Below are 27,577 nucleotides of genomic sequence, written 5' to 3' on the forward strand. Positions count from 1 at the left end.
CTCAAAAACTAAGAAAAATGGAATTCCGCAAAAAACATTTGATTTGTCTTGACGAGATCTTGCGATTATTGAAACGCTTTATGCTTCTAAATCTACGTTTGACCCCTTAGACGCTTTGTTTATTCGCCCATATTTACCACACCATGCCAAGCAGCAATGTAAAACTTACACGGACGTCTTACGTGTGTAATGTACTGAGTGTGTACTGAGCACAATACTGAGCACAATGCTATGCAGTTTGATGTGTTTCGAGCACACATTTTGAATATAGGTTTCTGTCAATATAACGGTGTCGGCCCTCCTCGCGCGATTGGAGGATTCGTCAGTTGACGCCCGCCTCCCGCGCCGGCCGTAGACCGTCGTGCAGTGTTCTCCCAAAACGTCGGTGCTCAGAGACCAGAAAAGCTAGGAACACGTTTTTCATGGGAAAAGACGCGCAGTGTATGTCCCACAGGCGCGAAACATTTTGGCACGATTGCATGATGTGCCCGTGAAATATCCCCAGAAAATCACAGCGGGGGGGGGGGGCGGTGGATCAAACCCCCACATCAGAGCGAGTTTTATGTACCAGGGAGTACTGGTTAGAGAGCAATATCAGTCGATCATTAGAATATATTGTTAGAAAATCGACGTTTAAGAAAAGTGCTCGTGTTCACGAGTGAACTAAATGGGCACTGTTTGAAGGTTAGATATTTTCAACGTAAAAACTAACAACGGGGAAAGAACAGAACGCCCAGACCTGTTTTTGCTTAGGTCGAGCGTGCACTATGGACATTAGACAGTTTAAGTAAAGAAAACAACTCTGACTGTCGCGTACCGTCTGAGCTTCCGCTCGGCCGGTCATCATGGCTCACGTGCTCGGCAATCAGTACGCGCTCCCAAGCTGTTTTCACGTGGGAGCATCGGCCCAACTGTCAGCAAGCCTCTCACTGCGCCTCTCCCGCTACAGCAGACGTCCGGCCATCCATTCCACTTGTAAGGCATTCACGTCTGCCGAGCGTCATCAGCCAGCTGGCTCGCGCCGGCCCCACGTCACCGACCGGGGGAGGGAAGGAACTTGGGCGTCACACCGTCACCCCGCGCCGACGGCCGATCGCTCGGCCGTCACGTCACGACCGACGGGCCGCGAGATGACGTGACGTAACGAGACACGTCCGTCGCGCCGCACCGGCCCCAGCGGGTCCCGCGGTGCTCGGTCACACCGGGCGCCGACCGTGCGCCGCCCGCTAATTACGTATCCCTCGACGGCGGCGAACAATGGCGAGCCGGCCCGGCGTGGCGGCGCGGCGCCTCCCGCCACGCCGCCGCGACCCGTGGGACCTCGGCGGCGGCCCGTGGGACCCGGCGCGGCCCCGGGCCGCCGAGGCCCGACTGGCGCCGGTCCAGCGGTCGATCACGTGCCCGTGACCCGATGACCGCGCCGCCAGCCGGAGCGCCACACGCTACTAGCGACAGAGGACCCGCCGGTCGGCGCACGCCCCGGCCACCGCTGACCCGGGGGCTGCGTGTGTCGTGCGAGAGACGACCGCGCGCCGGCACCGCACCGTTGTGTGTCGCCTCCGCAGTTTATGAGCGGCGATATCATCGCAGCCGCCGGCGAGTCAGCCACGTGACGCCGAGTCCGACTCGCCGGCGTGCCCGGCACGGCCGGCGCCTGGTCTAGCGCGCCGCGCCGCCTTCCGCGTAGGAGGAGCACTCCCGAGTCACGCTGCTGCTCCGTCTGTTTCAGAAGGGGAATTGGGCGTATACAAGACGGTTCCGGTGCCCCGAGAGCTGGCGGATCCGGCGGTGACCAGCCAGTGGCAGTCCCCAGCCAGCTACCTGGCGGGAGGCCGCCTCTCAGGCAGCGACCCCATGCTGGCCAACCAGGAAATCCAGCTGCACTCCAGCAAGTTTCCTGTGAGTGACGCATGCTGGGGCTCTACGGTAGAGGGTAATAGTACGGTAAACTAGTTGGTCGGTCACGCTGCGCGTGGTAGGAACGGGTGGAAATCTGCGAACAGTTCTTGAACTAATGGAGCTCACTGTACTCGCATGAGCAAACATCCGTCATTAGAGTTTGTTGTTACCTTTGCGCTCTGGCGTTATCTGCCGACAACTTGGGACCTTTTTAAACGGCTTAGAACTTGCCCAACACGAAGTCGGGCGCGCCCTTCGGCTGTCTTTCTGATACCACGAAAATAATCCCGGATCGTGTTGTCATTGCTGCCCCATGCATTTAAGTGGGAGAAAAAAGATCTGCCTCAAATTTTGTGTATCGCTGAAGTCAATATATGTAAAATCTACCGTGCTTATATGCCGACAATTCATCTTCGAGGAGGAAAACTTTGTCACGATATAAACCAAATCAGATGGTCGAAGGCGTCTTCCACCATAGCTACTTCTCCACGCTTCATTTTACACTCAAGCGCGAGGCACTTTATCACAGACCTGGCCATTGTTTGGCTTTTTGCCGGTAGTGGAAGCACTTCGGTGTGCTATTTCCATCTGTCTGAGATAACCATCCGACGTTCGTTTGTTAGGTTTTGTCTTTTTTCCAGGGTGGCTAGGTTAAAGAATAGCTGATAAATGGTTAGATAATTCTCGAATGATACGACAATGGGTTGGAATGGATCTCAGTGCATTACTGGAAGTTCAATTTATGACCTGAACAAACCCGGACACTTTTGGGACACCACATGTTTCCACGAAATCACATTCACCTTGTTCTACCCCCACACAGAACATGAACTTTCTAGAATGGTATATGGTCGGGCAGGCAGTTCACTCCTCCAATCGCACCGCACGGCACCGAGGACGACCCGAAGGCGGGCGCTGGCGCCCCTCAAGCTTCTCTCCTCCACCTTAGCAACGCTCCTGCGTCACCGGCTTTCGCTGGTAACCGTCCGGCGGCCGTGTCCACGCCAGGTGGAGCGTGCGCTGGAGCTGGTGGACAAGACGGTGGAGAAGGCCAGCTTCCAGCACGTGTACAGCCGCAGCCTGGGCCGCGGCGGGCAGCTGGTGGAGCCGGCCGTACAGCAGTACTCCGGCCCGCCGCCGCCGGCGCCGACACAGACGCTCAGTCTCACCCGCGCCGGTCGGCTGGCCGCCAGCCGCAGCTCCGAGAGTCTGCCCGTGAGTAACGGCCAGACCATCAGCGACCCGACGCGGCACGCGGCTCCTCAGAGGGCTGCACGGAGGCACGCGGCTCCTCAGAGGGCTGCAAGGAGGCACGCGGCTGCTCAGAGGATGGCTCGTCGGCACGGCAGAGGCACCGCACGACCGGGCACAGCGGCACGGCAGAGGCACCGCCCGACCGGGCACAGCGGCGCGGCAGAGGCACCGCACGACCGGGCACAGCGGCACGGCAGAGGCACCGCACGACCGGGCACAGCGGCGCGGCAGACGCACCGCACGGCGCCGTAGAGGCACAGAGTCGCGGCGAGAGCGCGCAGCACGGCACGGCGGACGCACGGCTCGGGTGCCTTGCACGTCATAGCTCGGCGGACACTGCTTCTGTATCTTCTGTGTAGCTTGTGCTGACGCCTGCCGAGTTCGGTAGGCTGACGTCAGCGCACGGCTGGGAACGCGGAGGAAGGCTCTCTCTCGGCAGCACTGTGATGGGGTTTGTCGCACCGCAGGCGTAGCCGCGCCGGCTTTCTTTGCTTCTTGTGCTGCACCGAAAATCGAGAACCCCGGCCATCGGCCAGCGCGACAGCATTGCACCCCGCGCACCGCCGCTTCCCCGCTCCCTCGCACCGCATGCAGACGTGCCCCAGCGGCGCCCTCGCCGGAGGGGCCGCCGCCGAAGAAGACGCTGCAGCAGGATGTTGTGGTTCGATCTGGTGCTGACGAATGCGATGGGAATATGGCGACGAAGAAGTGCATGGCTTGGCTCGGTTCATCGTGCATCGTAATGTAGTCCTCGTCCCCACATCTCGTATCGCTTGACAATGTGATTTACGCCTCTTCAGGCTATGCCGATTGATCATACTCAGACCTCGCGTTGTTCTGCTGAGCTGTCTCCCGACATCACAAGTCAAAGCTAGCTGACGTGAGAGGCCCGTTGATGGGGAGGTCGTAATGCTGCTTGCGCGATCGGAATGCACCGTCACTTCTCACTCGGGATAGGGGGTAAGAAGAATGCCTCATATTCCGTGCTGATGAGATAAGAACAATCATGTTCCTATTTAAATTCTAATGCATAGACACTCGGCGGTTCTGTATTCGTGTAAGTCACATTCCGGTGCGATTCGTTACTTCAATGGAGATAGCATGACATGAAGATTAACCGCGGTCGGGCCGAGACGAGCTGCACAAATCCTCCGTCTTGAACTCTCAGCACGATGCACTACAATATATCGTGGTTCCCCGAGGCTGAACCGTTTCCTGGTCCGCAGTCCGCGGCTAACCGCCCCCCCCCCCCCCCCCACCCCACCCACAGCCAGTTAAACGATCGTCTCGCCGCGCGACGTGCCCTTGAACGTGGCGCGCCTTTAACTCGCTGCTCCATATTGCTTTAAGCCCTGCCGCCCCATACATATGCAAACACGCAGGGCGGATCGCGCGCTTTGTCCGCACTTCTCCGCGGCTGCCGGTCTAATGGGCGAATAATTACACGGCCCGGCGCGGCCGGCGGCCGGAGTCGGCGAGAAGACGGATGGTGCATTCTCTCCGGGCGGCACTGCACCGTGCTGCAGCGGGTCGGGTCGGCTGCAGTGCCGCTGCAGCGTCGGTGAGAGCAGACGTGGAGCCGCCGCGCGCGCCGCACGCCCGGGAGACGGCCTGGCTCCTCTGTGATTGGGGACGTCAGTCCGCTGGTGCGGCCTGGGAAGGGGGAGGTGGTGTCGTGCTGCGACGTGAGGTGGGTGTTGGCGGCGGGCTCAGTGTGGCTGTGGTGGCGTCTGTGTGGGTCCGTCGCGTTGTACGCGGTCGGATGGGTGAGATGAGGTGCACACAGTGTGTTCTGTGGACAGTGGTGCGATTTGTGTGCGATGAGAGGAGATGAAGACGGTGGCGTGGGTTCATACGATGATGCGGTCTGTCAGACGAGGTGGGGGCGGTGTTAAGGGGTCAGGCCGAAATGGGAAATGTTAGGTGTGAGGTAAGACGATATGCATATGCCGCTGTTAGAGTGAGAAGAAGAGCGGGCAGTGGTGTTCGGGGTCAGGCAATGTGGAGCTGTTGATGCGTGTTGTCAGACGTTAAGCAAATAGTGGCGTATTGGGTTAGACGGAATGGGGAAGGTGGTGCGTTGGATCAGGCGAAATGAAGATAAGGGGCCAGGCCAGATAGAGACGGGCGATATGTGGTGTCGGACGAGATGGAGACGGTGTCTTTTTGTGTTGCATCGTGTCGTGTCGTGTCGTACGTGTCGTGTCATGTCGTGTTGTGTCATGTCGTGTTGTGTCATGTCATGTCGTGTCGTGTCGTGTCGTGTCGTGTCATGTCGTTTGGTTTGGTTTGGTTTCGTTTCGTGTCGTGTCGTGTCGTGTCGTGTCGTGTCGTGTCGTGACATGTCGTGTTGTGTCATGTCGTGTTGTGTCATGTCGTGTTGTGTCGTGTCGTGCCGTGTCGTGTCATGTCGTTTCGTTTCGTTTCGTTTCGTTTCGTGTCGTGTCGTGTCGTGTCGTGTCGTGTCGTGTCGTGTCGTGTCGTGACATGTCGTGCCGTGCCGTGCTGTCAGACAAGATAGAAACGGTGACATTGAGTGTCAGACGAGATGGAGACGGCGTCGTGCCGTGCCGTGCCGTGCCGTGCCGCGTGGTGTCAGACGAGATAGGGCAGTGATGTGTGAGGACAGTCGAGCTGGAGACGGCACATGCAGCGGATGGTAATGTGATTGGCATTGGTTGGACAGAGTAGATATGGCAGTGCATGATCAAATTAAACGTGCATGGCATATGCAGTGGCGGTGGAGGTGAGATAATTGGTGTCAGGCGGCGTTGACACGATGATACGTAATTTGACGTATTGTAGAGAGTTCAGTTTTATATGATCAGATCAGAATTTGGCTGATAGGTGAAAAACTTCACCTTTTTTGGATGCGTTTTGTATATTTTTCCATGGGTTCGAATGCCGGTTGCGCCATGACCCCTCAACGCTGATATGGCCAATGCAGTTGCTGGTCCTTCATAAAAGAGCGTGACAACGTACCTAACGTTCTCTTTAAAGAACAACAAAAAAGGCCCTGGAGAACTGCTATTCGTAGCAGTGTGAGCCACTGCTGTTGTATTCGGCCTTGCCGTGGCATTACATAATGTTTATATATGACCCTGCACGGAAATAGAGCCAAGTCATGACCTAATTCATGTCTGAAAGGCCATTTAATATCCATGATACTCTAGCCGTATTTCTCACTAGCGCCGTTGCTGCATAATTGAATGCTGCATCATCTAGCACTCATTTCAGCATTGACCACCGCAGCCATGGGGTGTTGCAGCCGTTGTGTCCGCGCTGGACTGAATCAATAGCAGTGTTCCACTGAAAAGCCAGGACACCTTGAGGTGAACCGAGCTGCTCTGATTTGCTCAAGAGCATCGTTTTAACCGGCAGCTCGCAGCAGTGTGCCGATGTTTGGGGATCGCTTTAGCGGCAGCTCGCAACATTGTGCTGATGTTTGGGGATCGCTTTAGCGGGAGCTTGCAGCAGTGCGCCGGTACCTGGGAATCGCTTCAGCGGCAGCTCGCAGCAGTGTGCCGGGACCTGGGAATCGCTACAGCGGCAGGTCGCAGCAGTGTGCCGATGTTTGGGGATCACTGGATATGCGATGGCACGCGATAGCCACGACATGGGTGTTACAGCCGCGATGTAGATGGACCACCGGGTCGGCTGCATCGGACTAGCTGCTGACACTGTGAGGTCGGCCTGTTATGTAATATGTCCCTATCGTTGTCTGTTGAGTGACCAGCAGGGTCTGCTTCAGACACGGCCGTTTTACCGTGACGTCAGATATCTGTGCTGGCGGGCGTTTTTTGATCAGGTGGCGGAGTTCTGCCGCGCCGAGCGGCGCTTGTGGCGAGGATCGCCGTGAATGTCAGCAGGAATCACCGGCCGGCTGCTCGCTGAGCTGAGCTGAGCTCGATCCCCCCGAGCTAGATAACTGCCGCAGCTCCCCCCCCCCCAACCCAGCACGCCGAGCCCTGACCCCCGCCCCCCCCCCCCCCACCTGCTCCAGTGACCCCGGCGCAGCCACCGTCTGACCGACACGTCCGCCCGCTCTGCAGGTGGAGCGCCAGACGGCCGGCAGTCGGGACCAGCTGCTGCAGTCGGCCGTCTCCGTCGCCGGCATCGATAACCCGGCCATGGAGGACCCGTACGGCGTGTACCGAGTGGGTGGCCGAACGCCGCGTCGCAGCCCGCGGCTCAGCTGAGCGGGAGAGTGCGCCGCTGTGGCGTGGGGCTCGTAGGACAGCACTGAAGAGGCTTAAGCTACTTGGATACTGGTGTAGCAGGGCTGAGACAAGGAGAGAGAGTAGGGGGGACATTTTGTTAAGGACGTGCTCGTGCTATTCGTACATCGTCAGTCTAGTCGTGTTTTTTTTTCTGAACGCTGAATAGAACATTGCCTACAGTGATGCTTCACCCCGCTCGTAATGCCACCCTCAGAGGGCATTTTCTGGCACCCTTGAAATCATCCGCATTGCTTCAGCCACCTGTTTCCGTTCCCTTTGTCAGTACAGGCCCCTCTATTTTCAGGGAATTCACTTACAGACGTCTCCAGTCAGGCCAATTAATAAAAGGCCGTCACCTTGAACAAAAATAGCGAAATGTCCGCCAACATGAGGCCATAACTTCCCGGTCCCTGGTGTTTATTACGGGAGTCACGCCCATTTGCAGCTGCTGTACTCGAAACTCCAGAATGATGACGGTTTTCGGCTTCCATCGGCGGAACTATGACAAAGCCGTTCTCATCGGCTACACGGGGCGCAGTGGGCACCATGTGATCACTAGACACATGATGGCATCGCAATACTGACCCTCCACGTGGACCTTAAATATCTGAGGTCACTTTTACGCTCAAGGACCTGGCTGAATTAGTAGTCACCGCTGGGACTCGCAGACGTATGCTTGCGGTACCAAGCCTGTCCGCAGTGAACTAAGCCTCATTGGCCCCAGGCGCCTGAGCGCGACGGTGACCCGGCCTGCCCCCAGGGCGCGGCGCGGGCGTCGGGCCGCGGCCAGCAGGAGTTCCCGGCCTCGCAGCCGCCGCCGGCCGGCGTCAGCGGCTCGGACGCGCTCCGAGACACCTGCAGCCGGATGTTCCAGCGCGACGGCTGGGGCCGCGGCTCGCAGACGGTGCTGCACGCCCAGTCGACGGTAGGTGGCCGGCGGCTCGCAGACGGTGCTGCACGCCCAGTCGACGGTAGGTGGCCGGCGGCGCGCAGACGGTGCTGCACGCCCAGTCAACGGTAGGTGGCCGGCGGCCCGCGCGCTGTCACACGCCCAGCTGAAACTGGTAAATGGTTGTCACGATTTGGCGAGACAAGCCTCTGAAGTAGCCGCGGCGTTTGCCTGGAGCACCGATTGCTCAGATATACTCGCAAGAATTGTAAGGTCGCTCTTCAACGTAAATCCAGTTCTTTTTCTGTTGTAGTTTGCCTGGCGTGAGTTACAGCGTCGGCCAGCCGCTGCTCCCAGGGCATGAGAGATACAGAAGGGCTTGAGTGCCATGGAAATCTCACGGGATGCAATCAACCAGTACCGATCACGCCATCTAGAGGTGTTGTTAGATCTATGCTGTAAAGCCTGGCTGCTGGTCCGTGAAATGTCCGAGTGAAACGAACGAGCACAGACCAAACATAGGCGACCACTCTCTCCCACGAACGGCTCCTTCTGGCTGTAATTGGGGCCAATTACACGAATGAATTGCATACTTAATGCGTCCGTCATCTCTAGCTGAAGTGTGCGCAGTAATCGGCTCAATGAGCACAACTACCCCTAAACGTATAGCTAGTCGAAAGATATCGTTTCGTTCCTACCGAAGAAAATACAAAAAGGAAACGTTTCATTCATTCTGCGAGGGACCAAATTAGTCCTATTTTCTTTCACCGGAACATACTGAATATAAAGCAAAACCCCGGTCTTGCGCTGGGGGCACAATACCGAAGACAGCGCGGAAGGAAGGCCGTTCTGTGGGGTGGTGCACGCCCCCGCCGTGTCGCCCTGCAGCGGTGACCCGTCCTCCGGCCGCTGTTGACGCTGTTGTGCGCCGGCCCCGGACTGTGCGGGCCTCGGAGTGTGGTCTGCCGGCCGCTGCTAGCGGCCGTGAGTGAGCCGCTGAAGCGTGGGCCCCGCGTCACGCTCCGGCCGGCCCGCTGCTGTGTCACGACCAATCACCGGGCCGCCGAGACGCCCGCGGGAGGGGAGGGGAGGGGTCGGACGCCCCGCTGCCCGTCCGCCAAGCCCGACCGGGGAGGCTCGGCACGACGGCCAGTCGGCAGGGGCCAGGACTTCAGAGATACAAACATGCCCATGGCTCCCCAATTTTATTTGTAAACAGTTCGATATTCTCCCAGCCCTCAAAAGCATGCCTTGTATGCCAAGCAACAAAGAAGAAACGGTGATTTCCTACTGTATGATTGCTATGCTATGCCAGGGTGAAATATGATGCGTGATGACGCCAAATTGGCACATTCTTTATGACCGACACCTTATGAATCACGTAATTTGCGTGTAGGTCATTGCAACTTCGCTGTTGCTTCCTGTCGCCCAAGCACAGAAGCTTTGTGGCCCTGTGTTATCACCCACTATGACTAGGAATTGCAAGTCTTGTGAGTGCCATTAGGTCTTAAGTAATCATTCGATGAAGTACGCTACCACAGGTCCTCGAAACTGAAGTCAACAATGCACCTTTCGGCTATGCGGATGCACACCACTCAGCTCCAGAGAATCACACTTAAATGGTAGTCATCTGAAAAAGAACGCCGGTTTCCTTCTTGCCCTTGACGGCGCGTTCACTCCCGATGTATGTACATCAGCGAAATTGAAAGCGAGCAGCGAATCGCCAACATGTTCTGATGATGGCATGGGGCGTATGCATGCACTGCATGCATCGCTTTGACATGGGCGACCGTCTGTCCCCAGGGACTGCCGGCCCAGAACGCCCGGCTGGCAGCGGACGGGCCGGCGGCGCCCCCCGGCTCCGACCCGACAGACGCCGACGCCGAGCGCGGCAGGAACGGCACGCTCACCAAGAAGTACTATCACATCAAGGACATGATCTCCAATCGCTTCGGCAAGCTGGGCGCCGAGAACGGCAGCAGGACGGCGGTGACGAACGGCGCCGGTCCGAACAACACGGCGGCCGGCGCCGCCAACGGTCGGGCCTCCAACATCAACTCCAGCTTCCGCAAGGCAATGCAGCGCAGCGCACATAAATCCAATCTCAACGACGAGAACGCAGTAATGTACAGCATGAGCGCGCTGTCGCTAGGGGCCGACCAGCAGAGTTACACCGCGGCGGTGCCTGGCCCGGCCGGCACGCAGTACGGCTACACGGGTGGCTACGGCCCAGGCCAGGTCCGGCTCGGTCCCCCGCCACCGCTCCCGCAGCAGCACCACCAGCAGCACCAACAGCAGCACCATCAGCATCAACCCCACCAGCAGCAGCACCAACAACACCAGCACCAGCACCAGCACCAGCACCAGCAACACCAACAGCAGCACCAGCAGCAGCCGGCCACCAGCCACGCGCCGGCGGGGTACAGCCAGTACGGGAGCACGCCCGCCTACGCCGGCCAGGAGTACGGCCCGCCGTCTTCGCACTACCCGCCAGTCTCCGGGCACGCCGCCATCTACGGCACGGCGGCGCAGCCGGGCGGCACGCCATGGCAGCAGCAGCGGCCGCTGCCGCCGCAGCCGTACCCGGGCAGCCCGCCGCCGCCGCGGCCAGCCGGCTACGGCATCACGCAGCCGCGGCCCCCGCCGCCACAGCCGCGACCAGCCGCACCACCAGCGTACGGCGCGCACCAGCCGCCGCCGTTTGGCTCCCAGCCGCCGCCGGCGCCGCCTTTCGGTCGCCTGTACGCCGAGGGAGTGTACGGCCAGACGCCTCGCGCGGCGGCGGCGGCGCCACCTGCGCAGCGACCGCCGCCGCCGCCGTCGACCTCGCCGCCGGCCGACAGTGGCGCCGCCGCGCCACCGTCAGCGGCCGAGGGAAGCCGGCCGGCGGAGGGCGAGCCGGCGCCGAGGCCGGCCGAGCCGCCGTACGCCTCGCGCCAGGAGCTGCAGAAGGAGGGCCCGTTTAGCCACTCATCCGACTCTGGCAACGGCAGCAGCCAGTCGGCCGGCGCCGACGCGCAGAAGCTCGCCTCGCCGCCGCCTCTCGACTCCAGTCTCGACTCGGACGCGCAGGGCCGCCAGCAGCAGCAGCAGGCGCCGGCGCCGGCGGCCGCGGCCGCGGCTCAACAGACCGGCCACTCATCCGGTGAGTGAGGGTCTGCTGACGACGCCAATGCGGGCAAGTTGCCGTGGTTGGTGATTGGAGGACATTGGGATGAGATGACTCGGAGGCTTCCAAGCGCTGGAATAGCGCCTGGATCGTTCGTTGAAATGCGTTATTTTACCAGTTTGTTTGTGATGATGTATTTCGTGTCTTACATGAATCCGCATTTCCTCTTCCTGTGAATGTGATGCCGCCATTATCAACCGGCCTCAGACACAGGTTAGGTCTAACGGTTTTCAGCGACAATTGCTGTCATTGGTCACCAGTGGAATGACGTACGTTGTCCACATCTCGTCAGCCGATAACTCCACCGCCCGCCGGCCCTGCGTGGACCTGTCTGCTCCACAACGTCGACTGACCCAATCCCCCGGCCGTGCAGGGAACGACTCTGAGTGGGTGGACATGGTGGAGACGGAGCTGCGCCAGATCCTCGACCCGCGGCTCTTCCGCTCGGGCGGCGGCGGCGGCGGCGGCGGCGGCGGCGGTGGCGGTGGTGGCGGCGGCGCGGCCGGCGGCAGCACGCCGCCCCTCCCCGCCCTCCCCCTCGGCGACTCCCCGGATGGCTCGCCGCCCGCCTCGCCACCGACGGCTGCCAAGTTTCCGCTCAGCTACTCGGCCGGCGCGCTGAACCAGCCCGACCTGCTGGAGGCGATGGCCGGTGGCAGCCAGACGGTGGGCGTGCGGACAGGGGTGCACCGCACCCCCAGCACCGGGCAGCGGCGCGACTGGGGCGGGCGCAAGGCCAAGGAGGCGCCGCCGGCGGGACGCGACGGCCGAGAGCAGAGGTTCCGCCAGCGGGTGCCCGTCAACACGAGGCTGGGTACGTCGCGGTGGCTGACGAGGATGCAGAACGGCGGCGGGATGGTGGTGTAGCAGGCTGCGTGGGGTTTCGGGACATTTTCAGATTGGCTTGTTGAGCTGCGGTGATTCTGTAGGGCCAGGGCTTTTAATGAATGCGTCCCAAGATTGAAACGCTGCAGTACTGTCGTCTGGGGCGGCTGAAGTTCGCGTCACCGTTGCATGTGTTATATAGCGGGTATCAATATGTGTTCGCTGCGTGCCGTCAGCGTCTGTGAGCAGCGCGGGCCGGACGGACGGTGATGTCACATCCATGACCACCGGCCTGGAGCTGGAGTCGATGCTGGACCAGACCACCGACCAGAGCACTGACGACGAATCCACCGTGCTTGATGCTACGGCCGACGGGCCGGCCATCCGGAAACAGCTCGAGAGCCTCGAGACCATGTACTCGGAGGTGAGGGCGAGGTTGGGGCCGGCCGGCCGGCTCGACCAGCGTGGACCGTGCCACGCGGCCGGTCGCGCTGGCTGCTGCTGGTGGATGGACGCGTTCGGCCCTTGCAGGGACGGTGTAGACCGGCGTGTGTGTGTGTGTGTGTGTGTGTGTGTGTGTGTGTGTGTGTGTGTGTGTGTGTGTGTGTGTGTGTGTGTGTGTGTGTGTGTGTGTGTGTGTGTGTGTGTGTGTGTGTGTATGTGTGTGTGTGTGTGTGTGTGTGTGTGTGTGTGTGTGTGTGTGTGTGTGTGTGTGTGTGTGTGTGTGTGTGTGTGTGTGTGTGTGTGTGTGCGTGTGTGTGTGTGTGTGCGTGTGTGCGTGCGTGCGTGCGTGCGTACGTGCGTGCGTGCGTGCGTGCGTGCGTGCGTGCGTGCTGGAATGAAATCGGCTCCATCTGATATTTTTTGAGCATGGGTATTTCACACTAAGAAATGTACGTTTCTGAACTTGTGTCGTTTGCTGCCTGACTGTGACTGCCTGTTGTCATTGGCGTTGGCTTCCGTCCCGAACAGAGATGAGGCTAAGTTCTGAAACAATATCGATCTGCTGGGATTTTGTCTAGTGTTCAAATGACTGTGTTGTAAGAACACCTGGTCCGTAAATCCTGAACACCTGCTCCTCAAATAGTGTTAATCGCTATGTTTTCTGTGATGACAAGTGTCCCAGCTCCATCTCCGACTGGATTTAAGTTTAGAAGGCAGTGTTTCTACATTTCCGTCAGTGTTCTGAGGCGAGCATATTCTGAGGTTGGCGCCTGACCCGCCTGACCCTCCTGACCCACCTGACCCCCCTGACCCTCCTGACCACACCTGACCCGCCTGACCCTCCTGACCCACCTGCCCCTCCTGACCACACCTGATCCGCCTGACCCGCCTGACCCTCCTGACCCGCCTGACCCTCCTAACCCTCCTGCCCCGCCTGACCATGCCTGACCCGCCTGACCACACCTGAACCGCCTGACCACGCCTGAGCCGCCTGACCACGCCTGACCGGCCTGACCCTCCTGACCCGCTGACCCTCCTAACCCTCCTGACCCGCCTGACCATGCCTGACCCTCCTGACCCGCCTGACCACGCTTGACCCTCCTGACCCGCCTGACCACGCCTGAGCCGCCTGACCACGCTTGACCCTCCTGACCCTCCTGACCACGCTTGACCCTCCTGACCCTCCTGACCACGCCTGAGCCGCCTGACCGCGCCTGACCACGCCTGACCCTCCTGGCCCGCCTGACCACGCCTGACCCTCCTGATCCGCCTGACCACGTCTGAGCCGCCTGACCATGCCGACCTCGAAACCGTCAGGTGCTGCGGCTGCTGGGCGGCCAGAGGCGGGGACAGCCGCCTCGTCTGCCGCGCGGGGGGCTGAACAAGCACAGGATGTACGGCAGCCTCTCCTCCCTGCCCTCCTCCATCGGCGGCCGGCCCACCAAGGAGCGCCGCCGCGAGGACCGGAAGAAGCTCAAGGACCTGAAGGTGCGTGACGCGCTCACGAGGCGATACGTGCACTCGGGAAGATATGGTCAATCCTGTCGTGGCCTGTCGTGTGATTTAGATCTTGTCTCGGAAACACAAGCGTCTATCGACCGCGGCGCATGGGGAGCGCTGTAGCAGAGGAGGATCACGCCGGCCCGCCGTCGTGTGCACTTTTGGTCAGTTAAGCTCTGTACGAGCTTACGTGGCATGTGGGCTAAATCACTTGCCGATATTCCCGTCCCCGCCGTGTGCCATCGGGCACATGATCCAATTTGCTAACGGCCATTGAAAGTGACCCGGCTTCTCGTCCTCAGGGAATCAACAAGAGGTTCCAAAGACTCGAGAGTCACGTGGTCACGTTAGCCAGAAGTGTAGCACATCTGTCGTCGGAGATGAGAACGCAGCATCTCATGTTCCAGGCAAGTCGCTTGCTTTCTCTGGGAAGTTTTTGGACGCTCTACGGGGATCGGCACACAGCGTTGATTGGTGCAGAGGAGAAACAATCGTTCGCACGCGCCTGTAGCAATTACAGTGAACTTACAATCACTGTAGCAGTTACGGTGAACTTATATTCTTGCAAGGGCAAGGGCCGTTTCAGCGATAGCAAGTCAAGCTTCGACTGTTGAATCTCATTTTGATTCAAACATATATTCCCAGCCATTTTCCCTCAAAGCAACTATTTTAAATATTTTGCTTCTTTTACTCTGCTCAAAAGCAAAAAGCAACTAAATCATAAATATCGCCGTGATAGGATGTGACGGAAAAGTCGTGCGTGCAACAGATAAGTCGAGTGATTTGTTTCTGCAACGAAAAGTTGCGTGACCTTCGCATCCCCCCCCCCCCCCTCCAACCCACACTGCATCATCCATAGCATGGGCGAAGGCACGTCACTGAAAGTGGCGGTGCTAAACTAAATTTGAAGTCCATTCTTTCTGTGCGTCGCATGTAGGGCGAATACTCTGCACTCTCGTAAGGTAGGGGAGGGGTATACACCGACGGACCGCCAGTTCCTACGCCCATGGCCCGGAGGATGATCGGCGCTCTGCCCTCGGCCCCGCTCACCCGGCGCTGCTCACTCTCACTCTCTCACTCCCAGGAGCTGGAGAGCATCCGATCGGAGCTGACCCAGCTGCGCACGTCCCCGGGGCGAGCTATCCGGCCGGGCCGGCCCGCCAACGAGTGGGAGGCGTTCCGAGACTCGGTGCCCTCGCTCACCCACCCGGGCCGCGTGCGCAAGCTAACCAAGTTCTTCGGCGACGAACCGCCGCTGCTGCGCATCTTCCTCAAGAAGTTGGGATACGAGGTGAGGCGCGGGACTACAGCCAATGCGGTGGCGGCTGGCGATGTTTGGATGGGTCAGTCGTTATTTACGTATGAATGTTTGGCTATTTGTGACCATCTTCACGATTGATGAAAGCGTATCATATAACGTGCGACTGTAACAGAAACTGTAAACTTGCAATTAAATTTCCGCAGCATTACTAACTCATGAAGCGGCTAACAAATAACGGATTTAAGCCATTATCGTACTAAAGTATAGTAATACACATAATTTAGCAGAATAAAGCGTAGAATGTCGCACACATCAGCCCAATACATGTTTGTTTTATAAATATGCCTCCGGATGACGGTTTCCCGTTCACTGCAAGCCCCTCACAAGCCACAGCCGCTTCATGGCAAGCCCCTCACAAGCCACAGCCGCTTCATGGCAAGCCCCTCACAAACCACAGCCGCTTCATTGCAAGCCGCTCACAAGCCACAGCCGCTTCATTGCAAGCTCCTCACAAGCCACAGCCGCTTCATGCTGACGGCCAGCCGGCCCCTCCCGCAGAAATACGCGGCGCTTTTCGAGCGGGAGCGGATCGGCATGATCGAGCTGCCCTACATGACCGAGGACCGTCTGCAGAAGCTGGGCATCCCGGTCGGACCGCGGCTGCGCATCCTGCAGGAGGCCCAAATGTCACTGCGCAACGACAATTTCAACGTGTACATCTTGTGAGGCGGCCAGCCTCAGGGCGGACGGCGTGCGCAGGCTGGGAGGCCCGGGTGACTGCGATGTAACGACGTCGCGTCGCGGCCATGCGTTTTATGTCGCACAGAATAAACGACGGAGTTTAGTATCGTGAGGCGACGCCGATCAGGTTGATGCTTGGTGTGGTGCGCTGCACTGCCCAACCGCTGTAGCCAGCTGAGCGCGGGGGCCGAGGCCTCTTCTGCCAACAGCACGCCGCCTGCATTCCGTGACCTCCAGGTCAGCGTCACACCGTCGGAGAGACGCAGCGGAATGATCGCGCTCCGTCTGCGGTGGAAGCTTGCATGCGGTGTAGCCTGATGACCTGTATGACACAGCGCGCCGCCAGTTCCAATCAGGGGACGGCCACGGCCACACTGATGGCGGACACCCGTTCTAGGTGGTCCGTCCCGTAACGGGGGCCTGTACATCCCGCCTTGAGGGCATGCCTCGACCATGTATTATGCCACTGTTGAGGGATATGTATCAGTTGCGATGACTATGTTGCACAGGGCTCAACGTAAGCACAATGGTGCGTTGCGGGTGAAAACCTCGAGCACGCCGACCGTCGTCCTCTTGGAGATAGCCGACCAACTATGTCGCGGTGCTATGCTCGTGGTCGTGTACATTTTCGATGGATGTTGTGAAAAAGTACTTTGATTCACAATTCAGTAAGTTGCGACAGATTTTACTGTGTTTTAGCGCATGCTGGATGTCCTGCATATAAGTTATATCAAATCCTGTGACGCGCCTGTACGTACGTAGTGTACACGTGCGGCGTGCCTTCAGAAATGCACTCGGTAATGCCCATTGGCTGGAGGTCACCCATGTCCGTGGTGTGGAGTGGGTCAGCGAGGGTCGGGGGCGAGGGCCGGGCGTCACTCTCCGCGCAGCGTCCGCATCAGGACCGGACCGCCCAGTGATCACGTGACTGTACAAACCGGCCTGAGGTACGCAGCTACTGCGCGCCGTGTGTGGACAGACACTGGGACGAGAGGGGTGTGTATATGCCACTGTTTGTGAGGAGTAGACGTGTCATCGCCAGATCTTATGAGGACCGATTTTTATGACGAGGTGACGCACTCGGTAAATAAATGCAGACCCCTGACGAGAGCACATTATCGCTTTGTGAGGAACACAGAAGTGTTCGTCATGGCTTACAAAGATGTAGTAGGATTTTGGGAGATGGCTGCCGTCTTACCTCCCAGTGGCGGTACTGGCTGATGTGCGTGGGCCGCTTCTTGCATTAACGATTAATGTGATTTAGTTGGTGAGTCGCGGCTTTAGCTGAGTCGATATTCGCTTTGCCGTTTCTACGATACGAGCAAAACATATGCAGTTGTGCCTTCCCCAGCTTGCAGCCAGCGAGGATAAACCGCAACCTGACCTGCTTGACAGCTCAGCTGAACCAACAATTTCGCCGCGGCTGACCCGGAACTCCTGCTCACGCCTGTATCTGAAGGGTAATTTTCGCGTAACGCGGAGCCTGGAGTTCCGTCAGACAGCAGGCTATCGGGCCCACCATGCTACTCCTGAGTTACAACAAATTCGTTATCTCTACCGCCAGTTTACGCAATGCCGCCCCCACCACACGTAGATGTGTGGAAAATGCTAACCGTTTCTGGCACACGCGGGCCGCTGCCATCTCGCACCCGCCCGTGTTCGCGAGTGGAGATTTATCAGCTGTTATTCGGCCGACCTCCCAATACTGCACGTGCGCTCCGCTGGCTCGCTCCTGGACTACCCGCCTCACAGGGGCCCGAAGGTCACAACTCAGGCTAGCATAGTCTGGTCAGACGCACGGCAACATACCGCGAAAGCTGACACACTGCTCGCACTTTGAGCCGACTTTAGGGAAAGTGGGCGGAGACTCCCTGCTGGCGGGTGGACACAAACACAAAAGTAAGGTTTCATTGTGTGTTGAATTCTATTGTTGTACATAGTGCATAGAGGTGTCACAATCGAGGCTTGCCGCCGCTTTCGCTGAGCGGTGGCACTGACGAGCAGTCTATGACGAATTCAGCAGGCCTTCCGCCTACGTGCTGCCGAAAATGGCAACGCCCAGTGCCTGACATCGCATTGAAACGTGCACGTAATGACAGGACTCCGGACATCCGCCAGTCACACGCTTTAAGCAGAGCACGGCATGCCAACGACCCTCAACATGTGTTAGTCACGTTCGGGAAATTTCGGCGTATACATGTAAAACACATGTCCGATCCATCTCTATAATATAAGTTTCACTGACCACGACGCTCGTAAAAATCGCAATCCAACGTTGAAGAGACGTAACGTTGGCAACGGACAGAAATAACAACTTGGTTCTCCACATGGAACACGAGTAGCTTCGCCGCGAGGGCTCGCTTATTGGCAGAAAATGGACCCGAAACCACGCACCCAATCAGCTAGCCAACCGAACACCCCACTCAGCTGGACCCGAACCACGCCCACTGCGCTCGCGCCCAGCAACAGCACACGTCTGCTTGGAAACGACAGAGTCCGAAAAAAGCGCACAAACGAAAAGCACGTACGCTTGAGAGCAGATGCCACCGGTTTGTGTTCAGAAAAAAAACAGCGCACAGTGAAAAAACCTAATGGTGCCTTTCGATTGACACGTGTCGCGCCCAGAACTCGCTAGATAAGTTGTACCCATCCCATGCCTCACAACAGACATGTCCTAAGCGGCCACACGAGTCCCCCACGCGGTGGGATGGGAACGCTGGCAGCCGCACGGCACTGGAAGCCTCACACTGGTAACGCGGCGCGACCGTCGCACGGTGTCAACACAGGGAACCGACTGGCCAGACCTATTTCCAGAAAACTGACAGCCCATATCTCAATAAACGCGATCAAGCGCCCGTCCCTCTCCCACACCAGGTAAGTACTCGGCCCATCAGCCGTTTGTCACTATCAGTGCCGAGGGCTGCAAACGGATCACGAGTTACTGGCGCGAAAATTTGCGACATCCTCAGCTAATTCAAAGGCTGCTGCTATTTATCTGAGCCATCCACCCCTGGTCACGGGTGGATAACGCTAGACGGCACAGTGGGTGCGGTCAAGCTGACGGCGCCAGAGGTTTTCAATGGAAAAATACAAAAAAAAACTTCACACGAAAAACAATAGTGTGGCTACAGCCCAATCTGTCAGACCGTGTTGTCCCACTCATCCCCTCATCATTGAGAGCATCGTGCCAAAGCACCTGCGTTAACCATATAACTGGACCGGAAGCTGCCGACTGCTACTGTGCTTCGGTGCAGATGTCAAAATCACCATCAGACAAAAGCATGCGTTTATACCCGATCAACGCAGCGCTTTCGCCAAACTGCCGATAATTCAGTGTAGCAGTCGTAAATTAATCTAATCACAACGGATGGGATACGAAACGCACTTCAGCGCCGCAGTGAGACGGATTTTTACACATGGGCGAGATACGCGCACTCAATATTTAACCTGCGAACACCGGTCTTGCATACGTGCGCAATTTTAGAACAAAAAAAAAGAAGAAAAAAGCCGATACACACCGCGACGCCTTAGCATAAAAGACTGAGGTCAATTTATTTATTTTACCACCCGCGATTTTTGAGATCGGAGTTTCCCTGCAGTGGAATAAAAAAGCGACACTTTCGGTAGTCCACAAAAGTCCCGTAATGCCACATCTTCGCGTAACGAAGCATATCCACCCCATTCCAAAACCCTGCAAGTGAGAGAATAAAAGAAGGCGTATCCCTGCAGAGCGGGTGTTTCTGACATTTCAGCGTTCCTATTAAGTGATGCCATCTTCGCTTCACAACCAAAGCGCAAGCGTGCGCACGAGACCGTATAACCAGCCGTTGCCCGTAACGGTTACTTGCGTGCGAGCGCTAGTGTGTGGACATGAGCATGAGTGCTGCGTCGCCAAAAAATTGTTCGAAAACTGCGCGGGCACGGAATGCCCGGCCGGTTTTGGCGTTTGGACGCCAGTGCTTTTGCGACCTCTGGATCACATAGGTGCCCGTGCCTCCCTAGAACATCAACAACAAACCCGACCGTGTTCCTTTGCTCCCTGCTCACGTGCCAAGTGCCTCTAGCGACGACTGTGACCGACATATACCACACCCCGGCCTCAGTCCTCCCCCGCCGCAGCGGAGCCTCCTCCGGCCGGCGCCACCGGGCCAGGCGAAGCCGTGACCCGCAGCGGAGCCTCCTCCGGCCGGCGCCACCGGGCCAGGCAACGCCGCGGCTCGCGACGAGCCGCACGGAGCCGGCGCCAGCAGCTGCGCCTTACGAGCGCTCGACGCCGCCCGCGCCCCGCTTCTTCTGCTCGATGATCGGCAGCAGGAAGGCGCGCAGCTGCTCATACGCCGCGTCCAGCTGGTCGTTAACGACGGTGGCGTCGAAGTTGCCGGGTGTCTCGCCGTACTGGAGCTCGGCGGCGGCGGCCGTCAGCCGCTTCCGCAGCGTCTCCTCCGTCTCCGTGTTGCGGTCCCTGCGGCAGGGCCGTGAAGTGGGTATGAGGATCGCGGTGCCCCGGGCGACGCGGCGAACTCGCCGCACGCCACGCCAGCAGCGGTATCACTGCAGATGGGCGTCTCGGCGCCGTCCTCCGCCCGCGATCTGAGCATCAGCTCGCCACTTGCCGGTGGCATTGGCGGCCTCTCGTTATAGTGGCCACCTGGGCAAACACACTGGGACGCGCTTGCCGTGTTTTACCCGCTCTCGTCCTGGGACGGACGGACGCAGCCCACCTGAGTCGACGCTCCAGCACCTCCATGCTGGGCGGCCGAATGAAGACGCAGTGCGGGCTGAGGTCCGATTGTTTCACCTGCTTCACACCCTGCACGTCAATGTCCAAGATACAGATGGCGCCACCGCCGTCAATGCGCTCCACCTGTCCAACAGCAGACCTTGTTATCGGGAAGACGGCCCACGGCGCGGACTTTACCCATACATGTGTGGAGAGGGAACAATTAACATACCAAGACATGGGTCTGACTGGTCCGACTGCTATTGAGCTTAAAGGGAATGTTCCACTTTTAAAGATATTGAAGCGAGCATGAGATATAACGAAATAAGCCCACTTAAAACTATTGGTAGGCTTTTTAGTGGACACAACTGCTCCAGACAATACAATTTCAGTGTTCAGCAAATATTCTCGGTACGTCATTGTTTGATTACGTCATCGTACCTTGCATCACATTGATCGAGTCAGTTGACGACTGTTATATCTGGAAGTCGTGCTCACGAACGTCAGACATGAACAACTCGGCAATTATGTTTTTCTTGGCCTTGGCCGCCGCATCGCCAATGGAATAAGCGGGACTTCAATGACGTTGTTATAGCGTCATGGATGCCTAGATGACCTTGAAACAGTGTCCCCGAAAGTCTCCACATTTTCGTGGGTTAAGCTCAGAAACAAGCAGGGTTTTGGTCTTCAGATGGAAGGGCTGTTATCAGGAACAAATGGCCATCAAGGCGCTTAGTTCAGTCCAAAACCCCACCCAAATGTGGAACATTCCCTTTAATTCATGTTCGCGTGATCGACGCATTAAAATGGTTTACAAGCTACGTCGCAGTCAGCACAGAGCTAGAACACATCCGCCACAGCCGTCCCCACCTCTGCAGCGTTCCCCTCCACATACTATCCAAACAGCAGAGCCCCGACACGAGCCATCGCCGCGCACGCACCTCCGCCTTACTCGTGCCGTACATATTGCCGCCGTACTCCGCGTGCTCGAGGAACTGGCCGGCCTTGATGGCCTCCAGCATGGCCTCGCGGCTGACGAAGTGGTAGTGCACGCCGTCCGCCTCGCCGGCGCGCGGCCGGCGCGTGGTGTGGCTGACGCTGAAGCCGAACAGACCGGGGAACTCGGCCTGCAGGCGCGACACGAGCGTCGACTTGCCGGCGCCGGACGGGCCGCACAGCACTACCGGCCGGCAGCGGGTCGGACTCGCCATCGAGGTGCAGAGCCGCCGGCTGAGCGCCACGCCCATCTGTCGCGCGCACACGAGCCAACGCATCAAAACACGGCCGCAGGACAGCGGCGGTTAACGTGGGAAGCGGAAGTGCGCCTCGCCACCGATAGGGAGCAGCACCTTACGCGTCAGTTCATAAACCTGACTGGCGGAGCAAGCTGTGGGCAGTCGTGAATAGCTAAGCAAGTAGGAAAATTATTGTATCACTGCCAATCACTTTAATCAAAACAATTGTGTCGATGAGGAGTGTTTTCTTGATTTAATATGGATAAATATGAAAACATGTTTATTCCAGAGAATAGGTCACACCTTTCTTTATCTTAAACCCTATGAGTTTCTGCATGGTGGATCTGCTGAGAGGGGATGACCCTGATCACATCATAACACACATCCTGAGGAAACAATACATGAACAATTACCATGACATGTAGGAGGAAAAGATAGGGCTGGGATGAGCCATTGCTCACATGTTACTCATGAAACTTGTCTATCAATTTGCATCAATGCTAGATAAATATCTCTACAATCTATCAAATATCTGTTCAAATCACATTTTGTTTCCTGGACTTCAAATAAATTCATACCAGAAGAACCCTCAAAAATGAAAATAATGGGAAAAATAGTGACATCACACATACTTAGAATGCTACATAACTGTGAGCAAACATGTCTTATAGGTGATAAACTCAATGTTATGGGAAAACAGGGAAAAAATGTCTGCATGTGCAAGTATTTCCAAGGTTAAGGTTAAGAAAATGATGTCACTGAAAGAAACAAAGTCAAGGCTAAGAGGGGAAAGTTATCACTGAAAGAAGGAGTTAAAACCTAAGTCCATAAATTCATGCCCTTAGAAAGTAAAACACTGATTGCAGGCAACCAAGTATTTGCCTAATAATAATTTAACCAACTTATCAGCATGCATTCTGGATCATTTCAGTGACAGTTTAACCCACTAGAAAATATGTAGATGCTTACACATCTATAAACCATAATTCCTACACTCAATAATCTAAAGCCAGCTAATGTGCATGCAGCATGCAAATGTTATACAGCAGAGCAAAAATGCAGAGCATGGATCAGTTCAAGCACACCACATCTAAAAGTGAGGCCTGCTTGTGTTATGGCAGCAGTAAATACTACTTGAGTTAAATGAGTGGAAAGCCAACACTGGATTCATTTAGGAGGTTGCATTATAAGCACTTACTTAAGAGCTTAAGGATCCAAACAGCAAAAAGATAGGTCACCACCTAATAATTTCTCGCCAGTCTGTCAAGAAAAAAACTGTCAAATGTTGATGAGATGCTTCCTGAAAAAATCAGCAATATTATGGTGTGTCCCTCTTGCACATAAAACCATTCACTGATGGGGCAGGCCAGAGGCAACATAGCCAGGTGGGGTAGTGCTGTAACTTAGATGTCCACACCAGTCACCATTGCACCATTCCCACAATGGCATGCTTTTTCACCGCACAGAACCCACTGTGCAAACCATGATGCTGGCTCGACAAGCTTTGTGAATGCACACCAGCATTCCTATGTGTACAAATATTAATGCTTTGCACTTCTGGAACCACCACTTTATAATGCCTTTATAAATGGCTGGTGCCATTAATTCTGCCATTGTATAACAACCTCACTGTCACCAGCTGCCACTAATATATTGTGCTCCATCAATGTTGTGATGGCCTGAACATTTGTGATCTGGTAGCTGGAAGCATCAGCTTCACACTGGAAGCTAAGGTCACTTACAGGGAATTCCACATATGCCATTCAAGTTTCAGGTGTAATGCAGGATGAACAATGGGCAAGGGTCTATTACAGATACATTCAATTCCTTGGCAATTGGTATAACATCAGATCAACTTTGAAATGTTCATGGCAGCCTCTGAAGGATGCCTGCCAATCAGTAGCCATCTGTTTCAACTCATCACATATCTTCTGACACAACTCCTTGCAGCCTAATACCATTCATTTTATGTTAGGATATATCTTTTGCGGCAGCTCCTTGCAACTTATATGCTGTCTAACTGCATGAAAATAACTCATTCACAATCAAGTGAAGAAGCCTGCCAAAAATTGTGGGTTACACAGTGTGAATCAAACATGATTAAGACTTACCCAATACTGTTACACACTTCAGGAAGTTCCCCAAAGGTCTGAAAACATAAAGTTTGTCTTCTTAGGTCACAAACACAGCACAAACATCCATAATATTGTTCTAAAAACACAAAACTACCTCCTTAAGTCACAAGCAATCATAAATGTCTATAATATTGTTAATCACATGAGGCTTACATACTGAAAATATTTGTCCCACTTCAACTGTATTCTGTTAACATTTTCTCACCAAGGCAGGCCAAATAATAACCTTGGGCCTGTCCACAAAACAGAGCAAATTTCACTACAATACTATTGAAATGTCCTCTATTTGGAATTTCCTGCACCTGGTGCAGGACCTGGTCTTGCCCCAAACTGCAAAACATAAATATCAAACCAAATGCATGCAGCATAGTAGCCCCATTGAGGCTGCTATGTTAACATCTGTGCCTAAACCAGAGCTCAGAGCTCAATGCATGGTTGCCATCAATTTAAATACATGAGGAGCCAATGTCTCAGGAAATCAGGGTAGTGCAAAGGTACTTTTGAGTTCAAATACTAATAAAGTATTTGCCATGTACGAAGTTGAAATTTATGAGCATGCGGCCTGCTACGTTTAACACACTTGAGAACTTGAATGGAATATTTGGCAAAATCATGACACATAAGCATCCAATGCAGTGGATGAAATTAATGCACGCTGGGTGGGACCCTAAGCTATGTACAAAAATGCATCCTGCAAGGCTCTCAATCCAGAACATTAGGTCAATTCATCCATTTTTGTGACCTTCTGCATGCCACAGCTGTGACAGCTACTATACTATATGAAATATCGCAGCACAACCCGTGTACATAAACTGAAAGTTAAAACCCACTACACAGCCGTTCGTCATTAAATCAATTTCGTCATTTTTACACACGCCATCTCCCCGCGGCATCAATTTCGAATATTACGGACTAACGATACCAAAAAAGTATACGAAATAAAGCCATGATGTTAAGCAAACTATGCAATATCGTTTTCTTCACGATATTTGTAAAGTAATTGCACGCACACCGTATGACACCTGCCCACAATCCCCGCCACAGACCTGCCCCCTACATAAGCCGCGATCACATGCACGTCCCAGACATCAGGGATGAGCATAAACGGAAAGTGCGTGGATGAGTGCTTTTCAAAAATGCATAACGTTAGGACTTTTAGTAGTATTTTTAATATAATTTTTAGCCAATAAAAAGGCAATATTGTGCCGTCTACTTGAGACATGCCCGATTCTGACATGCTCAAAAGCGATTCTGAAGGTGAAGAATCCGAAGTTTACTGACAGCTCTTCACTATATGCAGTTCCCTGTCATTTGAACTTGACGGTCGACCTTGAGAGGTCACGTGATATTGAAAAATGAAGGTTACTTTTGATGCTCAGTTACGATCACTGCTCACCTGATGCGTTTTCATTGACATCGGATGACATCGCTTTCGCGAACTTTACAAGCGTCACCGCGAGACCAATCTGTCAGGCCCCAACATAACATACAGCATGACAAAATGCAGGGCACGACCGGAGCGGGATCGTGCGGTACTGTGTCCAAATGGGATGACAGCAGAACGGGACTGAGGAGACATGTCGGACAGAGGCGAGCCACGGACAGAAAACAGGACGGAAATCGCAGAAGACAAGAATGGGGTGGCATCGAGCACAGACCGAAGCATAATCCCAGAATAGAAGGCAGGGATAAGATCGTGAACGAACCAAGGCGGAATAAGATCTCAGCGGTCAATGTATTCAAAACCAGTATTAAACAACTACGGAAATGATCAATGGATTGCAGTTTGCACAGAAACAGCACACAGGTTAAAAGCAGGAAGGGGAAGAGAACTTGGGACAAAGTGAGGACAGGTCAGGACAAAGCTGGCAAGATGTATGATGTGTGTATGTATGAAAGAGTATATGACAGAGCTCTCTGCTCTCTGCCCCGTTTTGCGTTACAAGGGACAACACGGCAAAGGTGGCCAGCGCAACACAGCACATCACAGGGTGAAACATGAAACAGGGCAGGTCCGACGACAGGACAGTACTGAGAACAGGGCAGGATCTCGGACAGGGCAGGATTGAGAATAGGCCAGGGCAGGGGACAGAGGGATTGAGGACAACACAGGTCATAGGACAGCGCAAGGCAGGGGTGGGATATGGCACAGGACAATGTAGGGTGGAGGACAGGGCACGACAGAGAACAGAGCAGTACGGAGGACAGGGCACAGCAGAGAGCAGAGCAGCGCGGAAGACAGGGCACAGCAGAGAACAGACAAGCGCGGAGGACAGGACGCGGCAGAGAACAAAACAGCGCGGAGGACAGGGCACAGCAGAGAACAGAGCAGCGTGCAGGACAGGGCACGGCAGAGAACAGAGCAGCGCAGAAGACAGGGCACGACAGAGAACAAAGCAGCGCAGGGACAGGGCACGGCAGAGAACAGAGCAGCGCAGAAGACAGTGCGGCATGGCAGAGGACGGAACAGAGCGGAGATCAAATTACTTAGGGCATGGACTGTAGAACACGGGCAAAAAAAGGACTGACAAAAAGACGGCAAAACAATACAGGACCGGGTTTGCTCTTCTCTATCCTGGGGCCAGTCCTTTCCTGCCTTGCTTAGATCTGTCCTCGTGTCTCCCCTGTCCTGTTATGACCTCTCTCCTGCCCAGCCCAGTTCTGATCCTCGCCGCACCAATTTCGCCAATTGAAAATCCTCGCCAATTTCGTTTCGTTCAGTAACAACTGAAGTGTGAGTAACGTCGCGTATAAAAGAGGACCGTGTAATTTTTGCAGCACAGGTATGGCGGGTGTAAGTTTTTAAGTACAAATTTTGCCGTGCAGCCGCGCATAAAACGGTGCATTAGGAGCAATGCCGCGTTTTAAAAGGCTAGAAGTTTTTGGGACAGAAGGAATTAAGGGCATATGCTTTTGAAGTGGAAGTTTTTCACATAGCACATATCACAGATGACGTATAGTACATATAACGCACGTAAGTATTGGCAATAGAGGTCATGTCCTGGCACTCTTGTCTGTGCGAAATTTTGCTGTAGCACACATCGTAAAACCGGTCTGCAGGCGCACAAACTCAACTACGGCAGAACATTTACGGTCACGCCCTGAGGGTACGGTCATGCACATGCGCTGGCACTACCAGGGGCTATCTACTGGCGCCGGAACATCGCGAGCGGCCGACAGAACCTATCTGCTTGATGTGAGCCCCTGCCAGCATATTTCTGAACGCGGCCGGCCGGCTGGCGCATCATTGTGGCGACAGCTGGTGCCGCTGCAGGACACTGCGAT

General features: G+C 55.7%; 2 protein-coding genes across 3 annotated transcripts; one reads left to right on the forward strand and one right to left on the reverse strand.

The window, feature by feature from the left end:
• The first annotated feature begins 12,020 nt into the window (after positions 1 to 12,020).
• On the forward strand, positions 12,021 to 17,315 carry LOC119105623 (uncharacterized). The gene is made up of 6 exons (XM_037229085.1): positions 12,021 to 12,245; positions 12,493 to 12,680; positions 14,018 to 14,188; positions 14,503 to 14,607; positions 15,285 to 15,491; positions 16,020 to 17,315. Exons 1-6 carry the CDS (start codon positions 12,077 to 12,079, stop codon positions 16,185 to 16,187), a joined length of 1,008 nt encoding a protein of 335 aa, XP_037084980.1. The 5' UTR covers positions 12,021 to 12,076; the 3' UTR covers positions 16,188 to 17,315.
• A 2,885-nt stretch (positions 17,316 to 20,200) lies between these two features.
• On the reverse strand, positions 20,201 to 25,393 carry LOC119105793 (guanylate kinase). 2 transcript variants are annotated; one of them, XM_037229314.1, is made up of 6 exons: positions 25,339 to 25,393; positions 24,269 to 24,306; positions 23,356 to 23,417; positions 21,864 to 22,169; positions 20,924 to 21,066; positions 20,201 to 20,664 (listed from the first exon to the last, which is right to left on the reverse strand). In XM_037229314.1, exons 4-6 carry the CDS (start codon positions 22,167 to 22,169, stop codon positions 20,460 to 20,462), a joined length of 654 nt encoding a protein of 217 aa, XP_037085209.1. In that variant the 5' UTR covers positions 23,356 to 23,417; positions 24,269 to 24,306; positions 25,339 to 25,393; the 3' UTR covers positions 20,201 to 20,459. The 2 variants fall into 2 exon arrangements, with proteins under 2 accessions (XP_037085209.1, XP_037085211.1); XM_037229316.1 differs by lacking the exon at positions 23,356 to 23,417 and having other exon boundaries at positions 25,339 to 25,379.
• Between the last annotated feature and the right edge of the window lie 2,184 nt (positions 25,394 to 27,577).

Source organism: Pollicipes pollicipes, unplaced genomic scaffold (genome assembly GCF_011947565.3).
Source record: "Pollicipes pollicipes isolate AB1234 unplaced genomic scaffold, Ppol_2.1 Scaffold_2555;HRSCAF=2994_pilon_pilon_pilon, whole genome shotgun sequence".
NCBI classification, from domain to species: domain Eukaryota; kingdom Metazoa; phylum Arthropoda; class Thecostraca; order Pollicipedomorpha; family Pollicipedidae; genus Pollicipes; species Pollicipes pollicipes.